Source organism: Desmodus rotundus, chromosome 7 (assembly GCF_022682495.2).
Source record: "Desmodus rotundus isolate HL8 chromosome 7, HLdesRot8A.1, whole genome shotgun sequence".
In the NCBI taxonomy this organism is placed as follows: Eukaryota; Metazoa; Chordata; class Mammalia; order Chiroptera; family Phyllostomidae; genus Desmodus; species Desmodus rotundus.
This window is the reverse complement of record NC_071393.1, coordinates 9,199,985-9,221,784: the sequence shown is the minus strand read 5'-3', so window position 1 is coordinate 9,221,784 and position 21,800 is coordinate 9,199,985. Positions and strand designations below refer to the sequence as shown.

The 21,800-nt window shown below is 48.7% G+C and overlaps 1 protein-coding gene across 3 annotated transcripts in view; it reads left to right on the top strand.

Annotated features, from left to right (window-relative positions):
- The window catches only part of KSR2 (kinase suppressor of ras 2), a 274,031-nt gene that overhangs the window by 57,692 nt on the left and 194,539 nt on the right, over nt 1-21,800 (top strand). For all 3 annotated transcript variants that reach the window (XM_045200496.3, XM_045200494.3, XM_045200495.3), the window contains exons 2-3: nt 8,926-9,066; nt 11,511-11,661. In XM_045200496.3, the coding sequence (XP_045056431.1) occupies nt 8,926-9,066; nt 11,511-11,661 (292 nt within the window). The remainder of the gene's footprint in view (nt 1-8,925; nt 9,067-11,510; nt 11,662-21,800) is intronic.

Below are 21,800 nucleotides of genomic sequence, written 5' to 3'. Positions count from 1 at the left end.
TAGACCGGTGCTGGCTGCTCCCGGTCAAGGTCTCTGCCCCGGAGCTGCTCAGCAAAGGTCTGCTGCGTGCACAGGAGCCCACAGGGAGGGAACTGCCCTCTGGCTTTTGCCCTTCAGCTTGTCTGGGGAGAAAGCTGCTTTCCTTGTGTAATTTGGACACTAGCTGCTCGCTGCTCACGCTACCCGACTCTCTTTGGGTGCTCGTGTGTTTAAAATCTCTGGGCCTTCCCCAGGTTTCCTGTTCTGGGGATGAGCCGAGAAGGGTGACTTTTTTTTTTTAAGATTTTATTTATTTATTTTTAGAGAGAGGGGAGGGAGGGAGGAAGAGAGGGAGAGAAACATCAATGTGTGGTTGCCTCTCGCTTGCCCCCTACTGGGGACCTGGCCTGCGACCCAGGCATGTGCCCTGACTGGGAATTGAACCAGTGAGCCTTTGGTTCTCAGGCTGGCAGGCAGTCCACTGAGCCACACCAGCTAGGGCTGGCTTTTTAACAGATACCGTCAGGTAATTCTTATGGCGAGGAAATTGGGGACAGAGGGATTGAATGTGTAACATTATCTACTACCTTGGGAGAGCTGCTTTGTGAAGATTAAGGGAAATAATGTATGTGAAATGCTTAGCAGAATACCTGGCATATGCACTATATATTACTCACGGTACATATATTTAAAATGTATTTAAACAAGTGGTTGACTGTGTATGTCCCACATATCTTTATTGATTTTCATGAGATTTGTAACTGGTTATCATATAGGTAATTTAAGCTTATAGAAAAACTGTAAGATACACATGCACAGAAGTTATATGGGTATATGTGTGTATTATATATGCATATATATAATGTATATAATATATTACACATTATATTATATATGTATATCTGTATATACTACACATAGTACAATATACAATATATTATTTTATATATGCATGTACACACATATACACACATTCATTTCATGTTCAGAAGATGGGTTATACTGTACCCATGACTTTGGCTGCTGTGTTTTCACATTTGACAGCAGATTGTGACATTCTTCGTGTGTTAATACGTAAGAGTTTTTTAGTCTGGGGTTTAAGTACTGATTCATCCACTTATCAATAGTTGCTTGATGACCTTGGGCAAGTTATTTAACCTTTCTGGGCCTTGATTTTCCCATTTGTAGAATGGAGCAATAATTGGTCCAATATGGCAGTGTTGCTATGCGGATTAATTAGGTAATTCATCGAAGGTGCTTGTCACAGCCTTGGTTCAGAGAGATGCCCTGCTGGCTGACAGCCACCAGTCTTGGGGACCTGGTAGGGAAGGCTGCTGAATCCCAGGGTCACCATTTGGAAAGTGCTTCACAGTCTCTGCACAGTCCAGTCTCACGCTCTGGGCAGTTTTCTGGTTTTTTTGCCGCTCAGACCAGCTGTTCTCATTTCCTAAAAGGTGACTCTTGGGTCCCTTCACCTCAAGGGGAGACCTGGATCTGTGGCTGCCCTTCCCACTCCTCTTCCCCACTCTACCTGTGTCCTAAACCCATCTCCTCTCCCCCGTTGCTACACATCACAGTGGCCCAGTCTCAGCATGCCCTTAGAGACACCTCCCCAGCACCCAAGCATCCCTTCAGCAACTAGTTAGAAAACAGTGTTCATGTCTGTGTGGGGAGGACTCTGCTTGTCTTCTGCACAGACAGTATCTCAGGGGATGCCACAGCAGGCCTGGGCGGAAAGGCAACACGTGCCCATTTTACAGATGAGAAAGTGGAGGCTCAGGGGGCTGATGTGACTTGCCAAGGCCTCAGAAGATACTCCTCCCACAATGCTGGGAAGGTGTCCCAAGGTGAGGGAGACCCTCTCTGCCCTTGAAGCATCGATGCCCAGCTTTCCAATCTCCAGTTCATTGGGAAGGACTCATGAACAACTCACAAATAAATACAGCAGCCTGGTAAAGAGAGGGGGCTTGGGAGTCATACCCTGGTTCCCTGACCTAATTAGTTCTGTGGACTTGGGGAAATGACTGCACCTCTTGATATCTCAGTTTTCTTGTTCACAGAATGGGCTCAGATGACCAGCCTGGCAGCTGGCATTGTGGACGGTTTAAAAAGTGAACGAACACGTTCAGAGCCCTGATCCCACAGCACCAGGCCCGCTGCAGGCGTCTAGTTAACGGTGGCAGCTCTCCTGCTGCGATTCCCCATAATGTCTTACCGTAGCTGACAAAGGTTTCCTGAGCAGACTGGGCAGAACTGCACACTTCTGGGGCTTTTGACCCTGGTCGCAAAGGGAGCCCTCGTGCAGAAGATTAAAAAGAAAGAGGCAGATCTGGGAACTAACGGGAAAGATCCTTGGGGCTTAGTACTGAGTGAAGCAAGTAAGCTGTGGAAAATGTATACTTCATGATACAATTTCTGTGAGAAAAACAACCCTGTACATAAAACCACCCTGCAGTTTCTACCTGTGTGTATGAAAGTGCAGGGAAAAGGTCTGGGAGGATGGGCCGGTCTCAGCAGGTTCCTTCGTTACCTCTGGGGAGAGGGGTCAGCATTAGGAGGGATGGTCAGAGGGAGCTTTGGCCTTATCTAAAATGTTCTGATTTGTTTTTTAACAAGGAAAACATATACATGTGTTTATTAAATAAAGTAAATTAAAATAAAGTTATCCTTTATGCTTACTGGGGCTTTGGAGTCAAACTTGGGTGTGAATCTGAGCTCTCTGCTTACTAGTAGTGTGATTGTGAGCAAATGTGTCTACTGTTGTCATCTGTAAAATGTGATCTTCATAGCACCTGGCTCCTGGGAATGTGAGGCTGTGTTGACATGATGCCTGTAAGACCTTGAGCTTGGCCTTGAAAGTGCTCAGCAATGGTACTTTTTACTTTTTATCATTATGCTCACTTACTCATCCAGATACGGGAGGGGCTCCTTCACTCTTTACGATATCTACTATCTTTATAATAAACCAGTAATAATGCAAGAAAAATGGTGATACATTTTATAATAGAGTACATACAAATAAAATGCCCAGGAAGAACTGATGAGGATTTGCTGGAGAAGCTGATATTTGAGATGGACTTTGATGAAAAATTCAGATTCCCATGAGTTGATGGGATGGTATATCAGCTGTGGGTCCCAATAGTGCTGTGTAACAAATGACCACAGAACATTATTTGCATACAACATAAAAATGTATTGGTCCTATATCTGTAGTCAGCTGCAGGCTAGTGGCTCTTCTGATCTTGGCGGGGCTCACTGACAGCTAACAGGCAACTATTGGCAGTTGGCTGAGTTAGGATGACTTTGGGATATCTGGGAAAACTTTGCCCTTCATCCTTCAGTTGAGTAGTTGACTAGCCTGGACACAGTCTCATGGAGATGGCGACATCCAAGAGAGCAAGTAGAAACACACAAGGCCTCTTCCTATTGGCTGAGGCAAGTCACATGGCCATCTTGATTGAAGGGGGTTGGGCACAGACTCTGCCTCTTGAGCCTGGAATAATTGTCTAGTAGTTTGAACTTTATAAGACATTGTTTCCCAAACTCATCAGCCTGATACCACCACTGTACTTTTTGCCATATCTGTATGTTTTCTTTAAGCCAACTCAATTTTTTAAACATACATGTATTTAAAAAATAAAACTTTGTACAACTATTGCAATAGAAAAGTAGCATCACTTGCCATGAATGGAAGACAAGAAAATAGATACAATGAACACAAAAGTGTCATTAAATTGTGCTAAATGTTGTTACCTGCCCAAGGCCATGAGTCTCTGTCCTGCTCTCCTTGTAAAGAGAGATTAGCAGGCATTAGCTGTTAAAGACGCAGGTTGAACAGAGGCTGGCTCCTTGAGAGATGGGCAGCTGTCTGGAGGGGTTTTGGATAGAGAAGCACATGCTTGTGCTGTGGTCCACGTTATTTCATGCTGTGCCTAGTGTCCCCCCAAATTGCCAGTGATGCCCGCACTCGGAAAAGGACGCTTTTCGGGAATGGGTGTTTGAGCAATGACTTGGTTGCCTCACTCCTGCCTTCTAGCACCTGGCCTTTCCAGTTTTTCAAACTTCTGTGGCCCTCAGTGCTTTTTAAAGGCATGAGAGTGATGTCACAGGCTTTCCTTGACACAGATCCTTGTGTCTTTGAGAAGTAGATAGGGTATTGTTTGTATTTATTTAAAGACACCAGATTTTTCTTTCTTTTGTCGTATTTGAAATCCAACACAGGCATGTATATAGGTATATATTAATACGCACTAAAACCTTATCTATTCGAAGAAAAGGGGAAAGGGTACGGAAAACCAATGACCAAAAAAGCCAACGCTTACAGATATTGCTGATGAAGTAAGCATGGGTTACTCTCTTCTGTAAATTGAATGGACTCAAACCCTATTAATTTCAAAATCAGGACTTAAGTATTGAATTATGAAGACAGTTTTTTAAAAATCCAATTGAAAGTACATTTTCTTTCAGTATAACTTTAATCTGTACCTTTTAAACTCTGGAGAAATGGCACATTAGATCTTGAAAGAATGTTTATTATTTATTTGAAAACCGATTAATTGTAATTTGTTAGAAACATAATACTTTTCCTGATACTGGCAGTCAGTATATCTGGGGCTTACCCCTCCAAGCTAATGGTGGAAGATGTTTGTGAATTCATGTAACACAGAATCAGCACTATTGCTAGGCCCTTCTGAGTGGTCCTTGGGCACCTCTTGGAATGAAGGATCTCTGTTAGCCCTCTCCGTAATCCTACGAAATAGGAGCACTTGAACCTTCATTTTCCGGGTGAGCAAATGGAGGTTTAGAGCAGTTTTAAGACTTGATGCTGTCCGGAGGGAATTGGAGCCCCGTTTAGCCCAAGGTTCTGGCTCCTTCTTGAGACTACCTCTTCCTACAAACGCTGGCCTGGAAACAAAGTAGAGCAGTTATGATAGTTATGCAGCGGAATTCTCCTTCTCTGGTTCCATGCTCTTCCATCCCCCCCCCCCTCCCCACCAGGCGCCTGAGGAGTCCTTACCTTGGCTCAGTGCAAAGGGAGCAAGCCTTCCCAGCACACGTCCTGCGAGTGAATTGCCTCATCTCCGGGTCCGAGGGGCCCATCGTGCTTTTAATTGTGGGGCTTTCTTTCCCACGTTGTGAGCAAAGGCATGGTCCCGGGAAGGTCTCTTTTGTCCTGGAATTTGCTAGAACAGATTTGAAGAGTGGTAACCGTTGGGTACGGATTTCCTGCCTCCCTTTTCTTCAGAAATTCAGAACTGGCTCTGGTTCTCTGCACCAGACACATCAGGAAGGAGGTAACCTTTGGGTTAATCACATTCTTTTTCGAATTCCCAGAGTCTGACACAGTACCTGGCATACTGATGTATAGTGGGCACATAGTAAATATATTTTTTACATTAAAAAATGTTCAATTACAGTGGACATACAGTATTATGTTTGTAAATATTTCTTGAGTGAATGGGTGAGCCAGGGGTCAGGTATGCTGCCCACACTTTGCATTTACCTAATCTTTGGTTCAATTAAGTCTTAAATTAAAAAAAAATTCTAAATATTAGCAAAGCAAAGCAATATGTACTTACTAGAAAAATTAAAACAGTATAGGTGCACAGTGAAAAGTCAATGCACCCTTTTAATACCGACTTTTACTGTTATAGTTCATGGTATATTTTCAGATTTTTTCTATGTTTATAAACATATTATTGACACACATGTAGTTTTTAAAATATAGACGCAACCATATCATATGGGGTCTTTGCAGATCGCTTTTTCACTGAAGAAGATGATCTTGGAGATTTTCGCGACTCAATTATGTATCAATCTGCCTATTGTGGAGTGTATATGTTAATAGTATGCCATTCTGTGAATGTGCTTTAACCCATCCATATTTATTTTTTCTGTTAATGTACCTTTTGAAAAATTGTTTTCAAGTTTTTAAAGTCACAAACGGTGCTGCAGTGACTGGCCAGTCTTTTACCTCATGGCCACATGTGTTTAAAGTTTTCTGTAAGGAAGGTTCTAGAAGGGAGATTGCCGAATCCACGGACACGGGCGTTCATGTGTTGATGTTCCTGCTGGCATTCTCAAGGGCTCCTCACAGTGTTAAAAAAACATTGCCAAGCCTATTCAAACACTGTTTCCATGAATAATCAGCTAATACATCTGGACACTGTATTTTGTAATATTTTGCTAGAGAGAAGCAAACAGGAAAAAAATAGATCACTCAGAATCTTACTGTAAGAGATAAGTACTAATATTTTCTCATATACCCTCCAAGAGCTTTTTCTATGCATTTATACACAACAGATTATAAAATGTTTATGCATTATTCATACATTGTAAATATTGTATGTATATTATACATTATTTTTAATGGTATGTCATCATATGAATACAATGTAATTTATTTACATCATCCCTTATTATTGAAGAGTTGGGTTGTTCCCAATTGCTCATGGCTATTCTCAGCTTGGAGCGAAGCCTCATAATATCCTAAATTGTTTCTTTAGTATAAAATCTTAGAGCAGCACTGTTTGTTAGAAATATAATGAGAGCAACAGATGTGAGCCAAATGGGTAATTTTAAATTTTGTGGTAGCCACAGAGACAGATGAAATTAATTTTTATTTTATTCAACCCAAAATATTATCATTTCAACATGTAATCAGTGTAAAATATATTTTAAAAATATATATTTTATTGATTATGCTATTACAGTTGCCCCATTTCCCTCCTTCACTCAACTCTATCCTGCCCACCCCCTCCCTTCCACATTCCCCCCCTATAGTTCATGTCCATGGGTCATACATATAAGTTCTTTGGTTTCTACATTTCCTATACTATTCTCACCCTCCCCCTGTCAATTTTCTACTTACCATTTATGCTACTTATTCTCTGTACTTTTCCCCCCTCTCTCCCCCTCCCACTCCCCTGTTGATGACCCTCCATGTGATCTCCATTTCTGTGGTTCTCTTCCTGTTCCAGTTGTGTGCTTAGTTTGCTTTTGTTTTTGTTTTAGGTGTGGTTGTGAATAACTGTGAGTTTGCTGTTATTTTTACTGTTCATATTTTTTGTCTTCTTTTTCTTACATAAATCCTTTTAACATTTCATATAATGAGGGCTTGGTGATGATGAACTCCTTTAACTTGACCTTATCTGAGAAGCACTTTATCTGCCCTTCCATTCTAAATGATAGCTTTGCTGGGTAGAACAATCTTGGATGTAGGTCCTTGCCTTTCATGCCTTGGAATACTTCTTTCCAGCCCCTCCTTGCCTGTAAGTTCTCTTTTGAGAAATCAGCTGACAGTCTTATGGGAACTCCTTTGTAGGTAACTGTGTCCTTTTCTCTTGCTGCTTCTAAGGTTCTCTCTTTCTGTTTAATCTTAGGTAATGTAATTATGATGTGCCTTGGTGTGTTCCTCCTTGGGCCCAGCTTCTTTGGGACTCTGAGCTTCCTGGACTTCCTGGCAGTCTATTTCCTTTGCCAGATTAGGGAAGTTCTCCTTCATTATTTGTTCAAATAAGTTTTCAATTTTCTGCTCTTCCTCTTCTCCTTCTGGTACCCCTATGATTTGATGTTAGAACGTTTAAAGATGTCCTGGAGGTTCCTAAGCCTCTCCTCAATTTTTTGAATTCTTGTTTCTTCATTTTTTTATGGTTGGATGTTTCTTTCTTCCTTCTGGTCCACACCGTTGATTTGAGTTCCAGTTTCCTTCCCATCACTATTGGTTCCCTGTACATTTTCCTATGTTTCTCTTAGCATAGCCTTCATTTTTTCATCTAATTTGTGACCAAATTCAACCAATTCAGTGAGCTTCCTGATTACCAGTGTTTTGAACTGTGCATCTGATAAGTTGGCTATCTCTTCATGTCTTAGTTGTATTTTTTCTGGATCTTTGATCTGTTCTTTCATTTGGGCCATTTTTTTTTGTCTTAGTGTGCCTGTTACATAAAGGGGCGGAGCCTTAGGTGTTCACGGGGGGGGGGGGGGGGCATGTAACACTGGTCGCTGCACTGCGACACTGTATGTGGGGGAGGGGCCAAGAGGGAGCAATGGCGCTTGCTCTACTCTGTGCTGGTTTTCAGTCACTTCCCCCGCTACCCACAAGCAAATTGGGCCCTTCTGGTGCTGCTTCCCAAGTGGGTGGGTTTGTGTGCATTCTAGGCCCCCGTGGGTCTCTCCAATGAACTCTCCTGTGAGGCTGGGAGTTTCTCCTGCTGCCGCCTCAACCCCCACGGGCATTTTCAATCAGAGGTTTGAGGCTTTATTTCCCTGAGCTGGAACTTTGGGTTGCGCAGTCTGTTGCTGGGTCCACCAGCAGCATGCTGCCTTGTCGACCAGTGGCCGCCTTGCCTGAGTCCTCTTGCCCCGCTGCCCGTCTCTGCCCCGCCTACCGGTCTGGATGAATGTTTCTTCTTTATCTCCTTGGTTGTCGGACTTCCATACAGTTCGATTTTCTGTCAGTTCTGGTTGTTTTATGTTTTTAAATTGTTGTTGTCCTTCTTTTGGTTGTGCGAGGAGGCACAGTGTATCTACCTATGCCTCCATCTTGGCCGGAAGTCCTAATCAGAGTAAAATATCTTCGACAAGATATTTTATATGATTTTTTTCTTTGAAGTCTGGTGCTGTATTTTACACTTAGAACTCTTCTCAGTTCAGTTGCTAAAATGTCAAAGTGAAAGGGAAATACACTCCCCCCCAAATGATCACATTGTGTCTGTACGGTGAGTCCTAGGGGTGGACTTGCTGGGTCCCAGAGTTCAGCAGTGGAAATGCACAAGGATCCAGCCAAAGGTCTCCCCCGCGCCCTGAAGTGGCACCAATGCTTGTCCCCCTCCTTTAGAATGAGGAGCCGGATGGGGTTGGGGTGGGAGGGGACAGCGCGGAGACTCCTGCCTGTCTCCCTCGCGGCAGTGCCTCTGAGACGTGTCCTCATCTGTGTCTTTGCAGAGCAAGCTGGTGAAGTACTTCAGCCGGCAGCTGTCCTGCAAAAAGAAGGTGGCCCTGCAGGAGCGCAACGCGGAGCTGGACGGCTTCCCGCAGCTCCGGCACTGGTTCCGCATCGTCGACGTGCGCAAGGAAGTCCTGGAGGTGACCACTGGCAGCCCCTGCCCTTTGCCCCTTACCGGCCAGCAGCCAGTCTCTTGGGCACTGGGGTATTGGCTGTGCCTGGCACATAGTAGGCCCTCCCTCAATATGTACTGGATAAAGCCATTAGAGATCCCCTCTGAGTGGGTCATTAAGTGCGACCCATTTCAGCTTTGCCACTCATGAACTTCACCACATTGGCCAAATCACTGCCCCTCCCATGCCAGCTCTGGCCGGCAGAGCGTTCTGCTGGGGTGGAGGTATTTTACATGTGTGCCGTGCGGCGCACGAGCCACCAACCACCAGCCACACGCGGCTCTTCATCACTCAGGTTGTGGTTAGTGCTGTGACTGGAGAACCAAGTTTTAAATTGTATTTAATGTTACCTCACGTAGTCAGGGGCCACCCTGTTGCCCACCACAGTCCTGGGGGGTCAGTTTTCTCATCTGCTAAGTGGGGTGATGACTGTCTCCTCTTCCCAAGGAGCTGGCAGGAAAAACACGAGGACCCATATGAAATGTTTGGCTCATCCTCTGGCACCTATCAGCACTCAGAAAATGTCAGCTTAGTGTTAGGGTGGAAAGCTGGTGGCCTCAAGCTGTGTGTGATGCACAGACATTTTTTTGTTTGGCTGATACAGTGTTCAAAATTTTTTTCAGTCCACATTTAAATGTTGAAAGGATTTGTATGAAACCCCAGCTCTCTGGCTTCTCTTGAAAAACGAGAATTGCTTATGACACTGACCTGGATTCCTGTCTAGTGACCGTGAACTGAATCTGCTGCCCGTTCAGGTCCCTCAGGCTCCCCAGGTTCACAGCTTCGCTTGTTCATACTTACCTCGCCTGCAGACACCCAAGCTCGGATTCTGACCTTAGTCGTGAGAATTGTGAGCCCAAGGCCACCAGCCAGGCGGTGAGGACAGGCTGGGCTACCAGCGCTCTGTCTGCGGCTCACATGTGTGTGCACTAGAGGGCCCCTTTCTCTGGAGGACCTGAAGTGTGGAGAAACCTCTGAAGACAGACTGCCTGGGTTCAAACTTACTTGCTGTGTGACCTTGGACCAGTGGGCTAACCTCTCTGAATTTTAGTGTCCAAGTTACAGACTAGTGTTAGTGATGAAAGTACCTACTTTCTGTGGTCTTTCTTTTTAAAAGAAAAAATCCATGAAAAATACTTAAGACAGAGCTACCTCCCTTTTGATTATTATTACCATTATCATTACTTTATACAACAGAAGCAGATGTGCTCTTTTGGCCCAGGTTTGCTCAGGCTTTCTCCATTTTTGGTGGCATTACTTCTGTGATTTTTTCCCCCTGACCCTGAACCTCAGCTTAAATGGAATATTTTGGGGGTCGATTATAAGATGAAAATGCACAAGTGGATCCTGCAGCCAAGAGGAGAATTCTTTTATGTTGGGAATCATCCCTTCTCAATATGACTCATTTTCTACTTTCCGATATTGGTCATCACCTTTCTTAAAGTGGGGCTTACCTGCAAGGGGTTCCTCTTTGAGAAAGCTGCTAAGCTACTCAGTTATTGTTCTCTCCCTGACCTCTGCCCTAGTGAGTCGTAAAGGCATCATCTGGGCTTCATGGCTTTTGCCTTGCATCTTTTTTCTTTTTTGGACAGAATTTTTGTGCTATGCAGTTTTCCCCTTCTTGGTTGTAGAAATGTCTGATTTTTTTTGTGATACAAAGATCTGGCCACAAGAGGGCACTAGTATTCCATGTATTCCCTTAGACTCTCCATCCTTAGTTACCTGAAACTCTTTCAATAATAATAATAATACATGTAAAAACACTGGCTACCATTAAGTGTTATAAAGTAAAGGCTATTTTTTATAGATGCATAAATATAGAAGTTTGACAAGTTTCAAGGTGCATCCACATTATGATGGGTAGGGACACATCGTTTTGGGGAAAGGGGCTGGTTCCTGGTGGCGATGAAGGGCACTGTCCAAGGCATCTAGCAGAGAGTGGAGGACAGCCACCTGGAAACGTGGGCTGCCCAGTTTGCTCTGAGTTCATCCTGAATTTGGGACAAATCACTGCAGTACGAGCTGAGCAGGAGACATGGAGGGCCCTCCAAAGATAAATAAATTGGAGGCTTGTTCATAAGGAATTGGCTCCCACCATTGATGGAGCACCATGGGCTACGCATACGTGCTTCCCTACCCAGTATGTGCCCTTAAGATTCCCATCTTTAGATGAGTAAAGTGAGGCTCATACAGGTTAAACGACTTGCTCCAGGTCATCTAGCTAACGAGTGGCACAGCTGAGATCAAACCCAAGCCTGTCTGACACCCAAGTCAGAGACCCAACTATTATTCCAACTCGCCACCTCCACGGTGCCGGGTGTCCCGCTAGTCACCACTAGAGGGCAGCGTGGCAGGCGTTCCTCCGCTCTGGGTGCCGGACGTCTATTTACCCTCCTCCTTAAACTCCCTAGGAAATCACCCCGGGCCAGCTGAGTCTAGAGGACCTCTTGGAGATGACGGACGAGCAGGTGTGTGAGACCGTGGAGAAATATGGAGCCAACCAGGAGGAATGTGCCCGTCTGAATGCCTCCCTCTCCTGCCTCCGGAACGTGCACCTGGCAGGTGAGCAGGCGCGGGGACATGGACACCTGCCCAGTGCTCCGGGGTCCTGTGCCCGCAGCTGCAGGCCAGGACGAGTCAGCCTCGGCTCTGGGTGGTAAATGCCGCTCGTGAGCTGAGGAGAGAGGGGCCTGGGGCTCAGAGAACAGAAACGGTCAGGGCGGCTTCTGGGAACTCTGTCCCAAGGGAGACCTTCTGAGCTTGTGGGACATTTGGTTCTGGACAGTAGGGCCAGATGTGGAAATACTGGGTGTGTGCAGAAGACCGGAATTGTTTTACCTGAGACATTCTGACGTTCCTTTGTAATTTGGGTCAACATCTTAACTTGTATTTTTATATAAACAATATGAATTCATTATAAAACAAATCAGGAAACAGATAAACAAACATTAGTATTCTAAGCTCCACCATCTAGGGACCTACTATTGTCCTTTTTGTATATCATTTTTGGTATACTTCTTCCAGACCAATAGGTGTGTGTATGCTACCTTTGAATTGTTCAAACTCACGTCAGCCCTTCTCAGCAGGACATCAGATATCATCCTCTTGAGGCCTCCTGCTTCTCTCTAGCTTTATAATTTCCCCCCAAGTTCCCGGGCCTTTTCAGTGTTAAGGGATTAGCTCTGCAAACATCAAAGAAAAATGTTACTGGCCACCTGTGTAGTGGTTTCAGTTCCCGCCACAAGGTGTCACTGTTGTACAGAGTCTGGCACAATGGGGCCGGTTCTTATCCACAGATGCCCTCGAGGGATTCAACAGGCAGCAATATTTATTGAGTGACTACTTTGTGCCAGGTGTGCTCAGGATCCATCAGTGAACAAAACAGAGCATATGTGAAACAGGTCATTGGCCCAGGTCCCACATGTATGTTCTTCTGTGTTCATTGTTGCTAGCAGGTCTTGATCAGGGAGATAATCTGCATCCAAAGGGAGATAATCTGCATCCAAAGGGACGGTGAAGTGGAGGCTGTGATGTCTTTGAAGGATGTTTGGTGGCATCCCTGGTCTCCACCAGGGATGGAGGATGTTACTAGGTACCAGTAACAGCCCCCTCCCATCCGTGACACACAGCAGTGTCTCTGGATATTTCCAATGTTCTTTCTGGGTGGTGGGTGGGGTGGTGCGGCAGAATCACCACTGGTTGAACAGCTCTAAAGGTGGGGTTATTCCTTGCTCTGGTACAGTGGCTGGGAGGGGCCTCTCAATTGTGCAGTGCCGACGAACCTGCTTCAAGGTGACTTCCGCCCACCGACAGTGAGAAGCAGGTGGCAGAAATTGTGCTTCAGTACAATGTTACAGCTTGCACATCTCCGTCAGTGAGTGTATTTCCTCCTCGTTTTCAAGCCCTGAGTACCGCCACCGTCTGTTCAACCAGTCTCCTATTTCTACACACTGAGGCTGTCTCCGTATCTGTGTTGTAGGCGGCGCTGCAGTGAGCGGCGTGGGGTGTCTTTAGCCACGGGCACATCCAGGGTGACGCCTTTAGTGAGAATTTGGAGGAGTGTGGTTCCCACAGCACAGGGCTTACATGTTCTAAGACTTCCAGTGAACACTGTGCTGTTGGCTTTCCAAAACGTTTGTACCAGGTTCTGCCTCCCCCTTCCCCTCCCTCTGCCCCTCACAATACAGGAGAGTGAGCATTTGAAGGTGGGCTCCTTGTTGCTTTTCAGAGGTCACGTCTCCCCCTCAGAGCTGGGCTCCCGAGTTTGGCAGAGCCCTAGTTAGTGGGGCTGAACTCCACCTCTGCCTGAGAGAGGCGTTGATGTTGGCCTCTGTGGGCCCAACAGCCAGCTGCCCTTGTAACAAATAGCCTGGGCTGGGTGTGAACTTGATGGGGCCTCTGATCTGGGGATTTTCAAGCTTTTTTAAAATCAAGACACACAGTACCAAAAAAGATTTATATGGCAACCTCACACACATATTTTACACACACAAACAATTACAACTGATATGTACAGATACACATACACTGCTGAAATGCGTTTCATGAGACAGTACTAATTCTTGCTATGCACACTATTTTACATTCTTTTTCATTCTCTATCACTTCCCAAATGCTGGTAATGACCTGCCACTTTGATTTCACACCTCACTTAATTGGGTAGAAGAACACTGATCTCAGGGATCCTCCTGCCCCCACCAGCTCTTCCCAGGCAGCTGAGCGCCCATGTACGATGTCCAGCCTCCGAGGCCGCAGGGCCCTGACCGCAGTGCCAAGTGCAGCACCAGTGTCCCCTTCCTGCAGCCCGGGGCACCGTGGTCCCCTCTGCTCCCAGTTTCCGTAGTAGCATCCCTCCGCTCTGTACGTCTCAGGGCCACTTTTCACATTTCCGTCTTAGCCTTTGTGGGGGAGTGATTTATTTTTAATGGGTGCCTCTCTCCCCCACTGGAGAGCATGCTACAGGGGGGCTCACACTGGTTTCTGCTCACCGTTTTATCGCCAGCCAGACCTTCCAGCTCAGTATCTGGCACACAGTAGGGACTCAGTCCCTATTTCTGAATCAGACGCCTTCCTTCTCATGTAGGCCAGAGACACTCACCAGTGGCTGCACATATGTGGACTTGCCCACGGATTGCACAGCGTGTCAGGGGTGGGCTTCTGATCGGAACCCACCCACACGTTTCCCCACCAAGCCCTCGGTGTTGTATAAATCTACGAGTTACTTAGGGTTCCCTAGCTCAGGCGTGGGTTTCATGTCTCCGTATTCAGCCCACTGCCTAGAGTTCCCTTCCCGCTTTGTCCTTCCCGTGAATCCTGCTTATTCTCAGGTCCCCGACTCAAGGCCTCTGCATTTTATTGAATGAATGAAGGCTTCTATCACCAACTGGCTGTCCCTTAGACTGTCGGTTTTTTGTCTTACTCCCTTCTCTGCTTGTGACTTCCCTGAGGACAGGTGTAGTGTGTGGCTTTTCACCCCTCTGTTCCCAGATTATATTTGTTGAAGGAAGTGCGAGGAAGCCACGCAATGTGCTGGCTAATGATCTCCACCAGAGGGAAGCGGTGAGCCATTCACCACTGATCCTTGCCTTAAATTGTCTTCTTCCCTCAAAAATGATCGCTGGTTCTTTGGAGCTTCTAATTATCTTGGTAGCTGGATGGTTTTGTCATTTCCCACCCTTCACCTTAATCAAAAATGTTATCCAAAACTAGGGAGCAAACTAGTTTTTGACTCTTGCTTCTTAATCGTGTTTTTTTCATCTTGGTCTCCCCAGCTCTTAGCTGGAGTCTTCTGCAGTGGTGAAATTAAGTGTTTTAAATCCTGGTGTGTAGTGGGGGCTCATTTCTGCCCTGCTGTCTGTCGGGAGGATTGTCTGAGGTGATGCAGGCAAAGCACAGGGCCCGGCCGGGATGAGCTTCGTGGTAACTTCTGTTGTTACCATTATTGTCCTTACCACATTAGTGCTGTACCGACCCTCATCCTACAACCACCATCACCACCATCACCATCACCACCATCATCACCATTATCACCACCATCACCATCACCACCATCGTCACCAGGGTCCTCTAGTCTTTCTCTGCCCCCACCTCACTTTCTTTCACCTTTTTCCTATCCTTCCTTCATTTTCTGTTGCCAAAGGATCCCGGGTTTCAAATTTTGTAGTTCTGCTCTCTGTTTGTCTTTGATTTCCCTTCTCTCCGAGCCACTGTCTCTCTTAACATCGCTGCTTCTTTGGAGCCTGTTGTCCCCTCTGTCTGGCTTGATTGTTCTCTAGGGGTGGCTCACCTTTCCATGGCCAAAAAATGAAGGCAAAACCCCAGCAGGTTTCCCAGAGTGCACAGCCCCATTCTGCATCGCCCCCCAGCACAGCCCCTGCAGAGCTGAGGTCCTGGGGTGAATGGACTTGGCTGCTGAGGAGCACGTTCCTTTGGTGGTTTTCACCCACCAGCGTGTGCTCACCTGCATCTTCCCTTCCCCAAGGCAAAATCCGGCTTCCAGGCCATGGAAGACCTTGCTTTTCTCCTTCCCTTCTTTTCCTCTCTCCTGTACACAATGATCCAGCTCTCACTATGCATCTGACACCAGGCTGTGTGTTCCAGGGCTTGGGAGACTTTCTCGTGGCTTCAGGATGGAGCTGGGACCTAATGAAGGAGAAGTTCTAGCAATGAGGGGGTGACAGGAGGGAGCCTGTGACAGAGACACCAGTGTGGCTGGCCCCCAGGAGTGCTGGGAGCATGTGGGAACTGGGGTCGGGTAGGCAGGCAGGGCCAGCCCCCATGGAGGACCATGGCACGGAGCTTGCATCGTAGGGCTCTGAGCAGAAGGTGCTTGGGTCACTTGTCCAGTTTTCAAACAAACCCCGCTGCAGAGCAGGCGCATGACTACAGGGAGATGCTGGTAAATCTAGGAAGAGGCTCAGTGGCCATGCAGGGGCACAGAGAGAAGGCCGGGGTGCCACTGACAGACAGGTGCCTCCCCCCCACCCCGGCACCCCAACAACCCCCCTGGGAGCTTGCTTTGTTGGGCCCCCTGCAGCTCCTCCTCCCGAGGGTCCAGGAAGAAGCACCAGCCAGGAGAAAAACAGGATGTAAAGCAGTCCCGAAATAGGACAGACAGCCTCAGATGCCCCCTGGCGTCCTCCCTGGAGCCCACCCGAACCGCCTTCCTTTGCCTGCAACAAAGAGGAAGAGGCATCTTGATTGCCCTATTGTTCCAGTTGCCTCTCACTTGGGGAGGCTGGGCTGCAAAGGAGCCACCTGTTCCAAAGCCCCAGCCTCGGTGATGCTTTGTGTCCCCCTCACTGTGTGTCCCAGCCATCTTGTTCTGCAGTCTCTCAGGCATCCCTTCTGCAGATGGGGGACCGCGTTAGTGTTCTCCAGTGCGAGGGACAGAAACCAAATGTGGCCACATGCACCCACGCACAGCTCAGCCACTCACTATAAACCTGGATCAAGCTTCCTCTGTTTCCCTCACTGGGGGAGCGGGCCTGGGGATGTGGCCGTGATTCAGGCTAATCACCTTCCCGCTCTCATGGCCCTTGTGTTCTAGACCCGAGCTGCCTGGGGGGTGACCTCCCGGTTCGTGTGGATGTAAACCTGCAGTCATTAGAATGAAATACAATTAAAAATTCACCTCTCCAGTCACACTAGCTGCATGTCCAGTGACCTGTAGCCACACACACTAGTGGCTGACCTATCGGTTCTCGGACATTTCTATTGACACAAAGTTCTGTCAGCCAGCGCTGCTCTGGAACGAATTGAAGGAATGAAAGGAAACAGATCAGGTGGTGGCCAGCTTTATGGGGAGCACTGAAATGGGGTGGTGCGACGGTGCCTAGGAGGCAGCTTTGACGGGGGTGGGGATGGGGGCGGGCCACAGCGGCTGTGCCAGAACCGCGGACCCAGGAGGATACATACACTGAGATTTGGTGCCAGGAGTGCCCTGCGACTGTGGAGGCCGGCTGGGTGCGTCTGGGGTCCGCAGGGCGGGCGGGCCGTCCGGAAGGGCAGCTGGAACTCCTGGGTACACCCTGGAGGTGCCATGGGCAGAGCTTCCTCTTCTTCAGGGAAGCCTTGGTTCTGCTCTGCACGCCTTCCCACAGCCCGTCCGGACTATGGAGGATAGTCTGTCTTCCTTCACGTCACCTGACTGTACACATTCGTCACATCTGCAAAGACTGCCTCTGCAGCAGCTCGTTAATGTTGGGCTGAGGGCTGTGGCTTAGCCGCGTGGACACATGGAACTGACCACCACAGCGGGCCTCTCTGGGGGGGCGGCACTTAACCTAAGATGTGAATGACAAGAAGGAAGCAGACATGAGATTGGGGGAAGAACGTTTTGCAAAGAGCAAAGAAAAAGGGTCACACTGTTCTCTGAAAGCCCTTTCAAGAAGCAGAAAGCAGGCCCATGTGGCGGAACCATGAGGAGTATTCTGGCGACTTGCTGCTATGCGACCATCCACTCCAGACCGGAGACAGGGGAAGGGAGGAAGGGTGGGAAGGAGGGACATACCCAGAGAGGTTAAGTAACTTGCCTAGAGTCACACAGCCAGTACCAGGGGGAGTCTGTGCTCGAACTCACATCTGTCTCACCGGAAACACATGCTTCGATTTGCAGTGTCGTCTGTGCCCACTTTTCTTGTCTGTTCCCCACCAGACTGCGAGCTCTTTGGGGGTGGGCACCACATCTCATGATCTCTGGAGGGACATCTGGGCAGTGGCTCCAGAGGCTCTCACCTGTTCAGGGGGCCCATGGTTTTCTTTGGGTAAACAGCTCCCCTCCCTCCCCCTGGGGTTCTGAATGTGGGGTGCCTCGCGGCCCAGACCTCCCTGCTGACTTCACTCCTCCCTAGGAAAGGGCCTCCCTTCCCCCTGGCACCCAGAGACCTGTTGACACTCCCCAGCCCCACACCAGCCCTGACCTTGGGGACGGAGCTCAGTTTAGCTCCGTCATCTGATCATTTCCTTTCTTTAGCGCTTTTGTCTCTTCCTTCTGTGTCTGGTACTTTGCAGAGGAGAAATGAGGTGGACAGGCTTTGTAACTGGATACCAGGGCACCCTGGGTGGCTGGGGCTGGCATTGTTTGTCAGGCTGTACCTCCTGAAGAGCTACCTTTATCGTCATGGAGGGCAGAGGAACGGAGTGGCTGAGCTGTGTTCTTGCTTCAGACCCTAGGCTCCTTGCTTGAAAAAGTGAGGGTCAAACAGCTGGTTGGGTGCAAGCCCCTTGATGCCTTTTCCTCCCTGGACCAAGTGCCTGGGATACCTTCGAACAGGGGCCTCTTCCTGATGATTCTTGACCACCAGGGGGTGCTGCCTGCTAACCTTCCTTCAGCTGAGCAGCCAGAGGATAAGTCAAGCGTCGTGGGGAAAGAGCCACGGGGTGTGTAAACTGGAAGGAGCCTTGGTCTAATCATCTCAACTTTCCAATAAGGAACAACTGAGTCCCAGAGAGGAGAAGGGCTTGGCCCAGCCACGGCAGGGAACAAGTGCGGGCTTAGTTCTGGGGGGCGCAGGGGGGAGAGGGTCCCTTTCGTCTCTTTTCCTGGCTGGCTTTGAGCAAGTGGCAGAGCAGGGGAGCAAGCTCGTGGTTCCTGCCCACCTCCAGGATGCTCAGACCGGGTCCTGCTGCCCCTAACCTTCCTGCAGCGCTCCTGTCACTGAAGCTGTCTCCTTGATCTCTCTGCTACACTGAAGACCAATTAAGAGAAGAAAATGAGCTCTAACGAAGAAAGCTTGCAAAGCAGCCTCCACATAATAACTTGGGATGTTGCAAGGAGACAGCTCCAACGAGGCAGTGGCTTCATTTCCTTGGGAGATGTCTGGAAAGAGCTGGGGGGGCCAGACACGGGGTGACTCGAGCTGTGGGGGAGCCCCTCCTGCAGCCTGTTGACTGAAAGGCAATAAACAGAAGCAGCAGGATTTGCTTCAGCTGAAATCGATGTCTTAGCTTCGGCTGTGTGGTCAGCACCGGGGCACACAGATAAAAAAAGATGCAGGCTACCATTGTTCAGGGCTGCGATCCTGGATCTTTGTCCTGCTGGCTCAGTTGGTTTAGTGGCAGAGTCAGGAAGGCGTGTGAGCACCCAGCCTGGCGTGTGAGTCCTGGCTGGGCCACCTGGCTGGCTGTGAGGACCTTGCTCCTGCCCCTTCCCCAGCAGTAGTGTCTCAGTCTTTGAAACAGGTGTAAAACTACTTGACCACGTCATGTTGTCACGAGGAATAAGTGAGATGATGCGTGCCTTCACCTCCCTCTGGGGCTGCCTTGCCATTGGAGCAGGACCTGACTTTGGTTCTTCTGGTTAGAGGGGGTTGGCAGTCAGGTGACCCAAATGAAGGGGCCAAGTCACAGGTTTCTCTCCCTGCTCTCTGTCCGGCTGCCTGCCTGCTTCCGGAGGGCAGAGTCCCCAGGGGTGGCGTGGTTGTGAGGTCCCAGGGCTGGTGAAGCCGGTTCTGTGATGGGTGTGGGCAGCAGATAGTTTTGCCAAGACTTTGGTCAAAGTCTTTGCCAAGGCCTGAACTGGACAGAGTATTTGCCCCATGGATGGGGATGGGGTGGGCTATGCAACCCTTTCAGTATTTTGGAGCAGAAAAGAGGTGGCAATCAACCACAGTCTTGCTTTGACATATCTGAGAGATTGGAGGAGTCCCCATAGTCTTTTACGAAGCCATGGGACTATATTTATGCCCCCACAGTAAGCAAGGTTCTGGCCCAAGGGGCTCCTGCGCAGGGGATCTGTAGGTCTGCAGCGTGGTCCTTCCTCACTGCAGACCGGGGGACCCTGACCGTGGTCACCGCCATCGGATGGCAGGCTCTCCAGCTCCCAGGCCCCAGGTAGGAGAGTTTCTTGGGAGTCTCCAGCAACAGCATGTAAAGGGTTAGCTCAGAGGTTCTCAGCCTCGGCGCTAGGACATTTGGGGCAGATCATTCATTTACAGGGGCCGTCCTGTGCGTTGTAGGGTGTTCAGCAGCATCCCTGGCCTCTACCCACAAGATGTCGGTAGCGTCCACCCCCCATCCCCCCAGCCGTGAAAGCAAAATGCCCGCAGACACGCCGTGTTCCCAACTGAGAGCTCCAGGCTCCCTCCATGGACGGAGCCGCTCTCAGATGAGGAGGATGATAATGACGTCGCCGGCCAGGACGACTTCAGTAATTCTGAGGCCAGACGAAAACCAGGAAACTCTGTGGAGACGGAGGCTCTGGTAACGCACAGAAATCCGTAATTGAGTTGGCCTTGGGCTTCTCAGGCCCAGCGCACGACTTTCTCAGGGGTCCTCAGTCAGGTTTACAGGAACCAGACGACAGCTAGGAGCCTGGCTGCGACACCCTCCCTCGAACACACGCACACTCACACGCCTCATGTCTTCCACTCCTTCTGGGGCCTTGGTAAGATTTCAGTTTTGCAGATAAACAGCTCCTGATGCCTCTCTTCCCTGAGGAAAAGCTTCGTGAAGGGCGACAGTGGTGGAGAGAGCTCAGGGCTGGAGGCTGGACGCGTGGGTCCCGTCCAGTGCTGACTCCCCTGGTTGTTGGGGGCCAGTTGAGCCACACGGCCTGGCGGAGCCTGGTGTCCTTGTCTGTCCCAGCCATGGGTGGCTTGCCTGGGGACGGGAACAATGGTCCTTAAACACTTCCCCCATGATTGTGTGTCTCAGGTTTGACCTTCAATGCCAGTGAGTGAACTTGACACAGTATTCACCTCCCCACGTTCATTGACAGCTGTACAATTTGCACCTGGCTTCCAGTTGTTGTTGTTATTATTATTATTATTATTGCATCGATCAACCCAGCAGCACCCTTTCCTGGATTCTTCGAGTGTAAGGCATCAGTTTCATCTTCGCACTTGACGGGTCTTTCGCAAGCAACACTCGTTCATGGGTGGGCGCTTTCTCGTGACCTGTCCTCAGCGCAGAGGCACCGTAGGGAGGGCTCCTACTCAGGGTTAGTGTGACATCTCCATTGTTACTCCTCACACTCAGGAAAGCAAGGTGGCTGGGAGGCCCTAGGGGGAGGGTGGGTGACCCAGCGCAGCCATGCGAGTCCACAGCTTTCTGGGGGAAGGAACAGCTCTGCTGAGTTTCAGGGGGTCAGGCTGTGTTTGGGCTTCTTTGCTCTCTGCTCAGGTGGATTGTTTTGGTTCATTGCCACCCAATGCCAAATCTCATATCTGCTTGGGGGGGCATTTTTTTTCTTTCAAATCATCAGAGCTCAAAACAATTTTTTAAAAATATATTTTCGACCTCCCCCTTTTTTTGCAGTGTCTTTTTGGGCCATTTTGTCAAAGCTGCTGGTGGCCTTTTAATGCCAAAGTCAGTAATGTACACATTCTGGGGACCCACTTTCCTTTGAGGCTTGTACCCTTGAACTCCTCATGACCCCTGACTATGGCTCTATTCAGCATGGCCTTCGGCTTCCTGGTGGTGCCGATTCTGTGATGGCACTGGGATTCCAGCGAAGGGAAGTTCTGCCCTCAGGGGCGGGGCCAGAGAAGGCTGCGATGGAGGAGACTGTAGATTTCTTTATGCAGGAAGGGCGTGGTGTTCCATGGATTTGTCCAAACGTGCACGGTACCCGTGAATGTGCGAAAGGCGGAGATAAAACACCCCCACCCTGTGTCTCTGCACAGATGTTTATTGTTACCTACTGTGCACAAGGTATCGCTCTGTGTTTACGGTGCTGCAGACACACTGTGTGCCAGGAC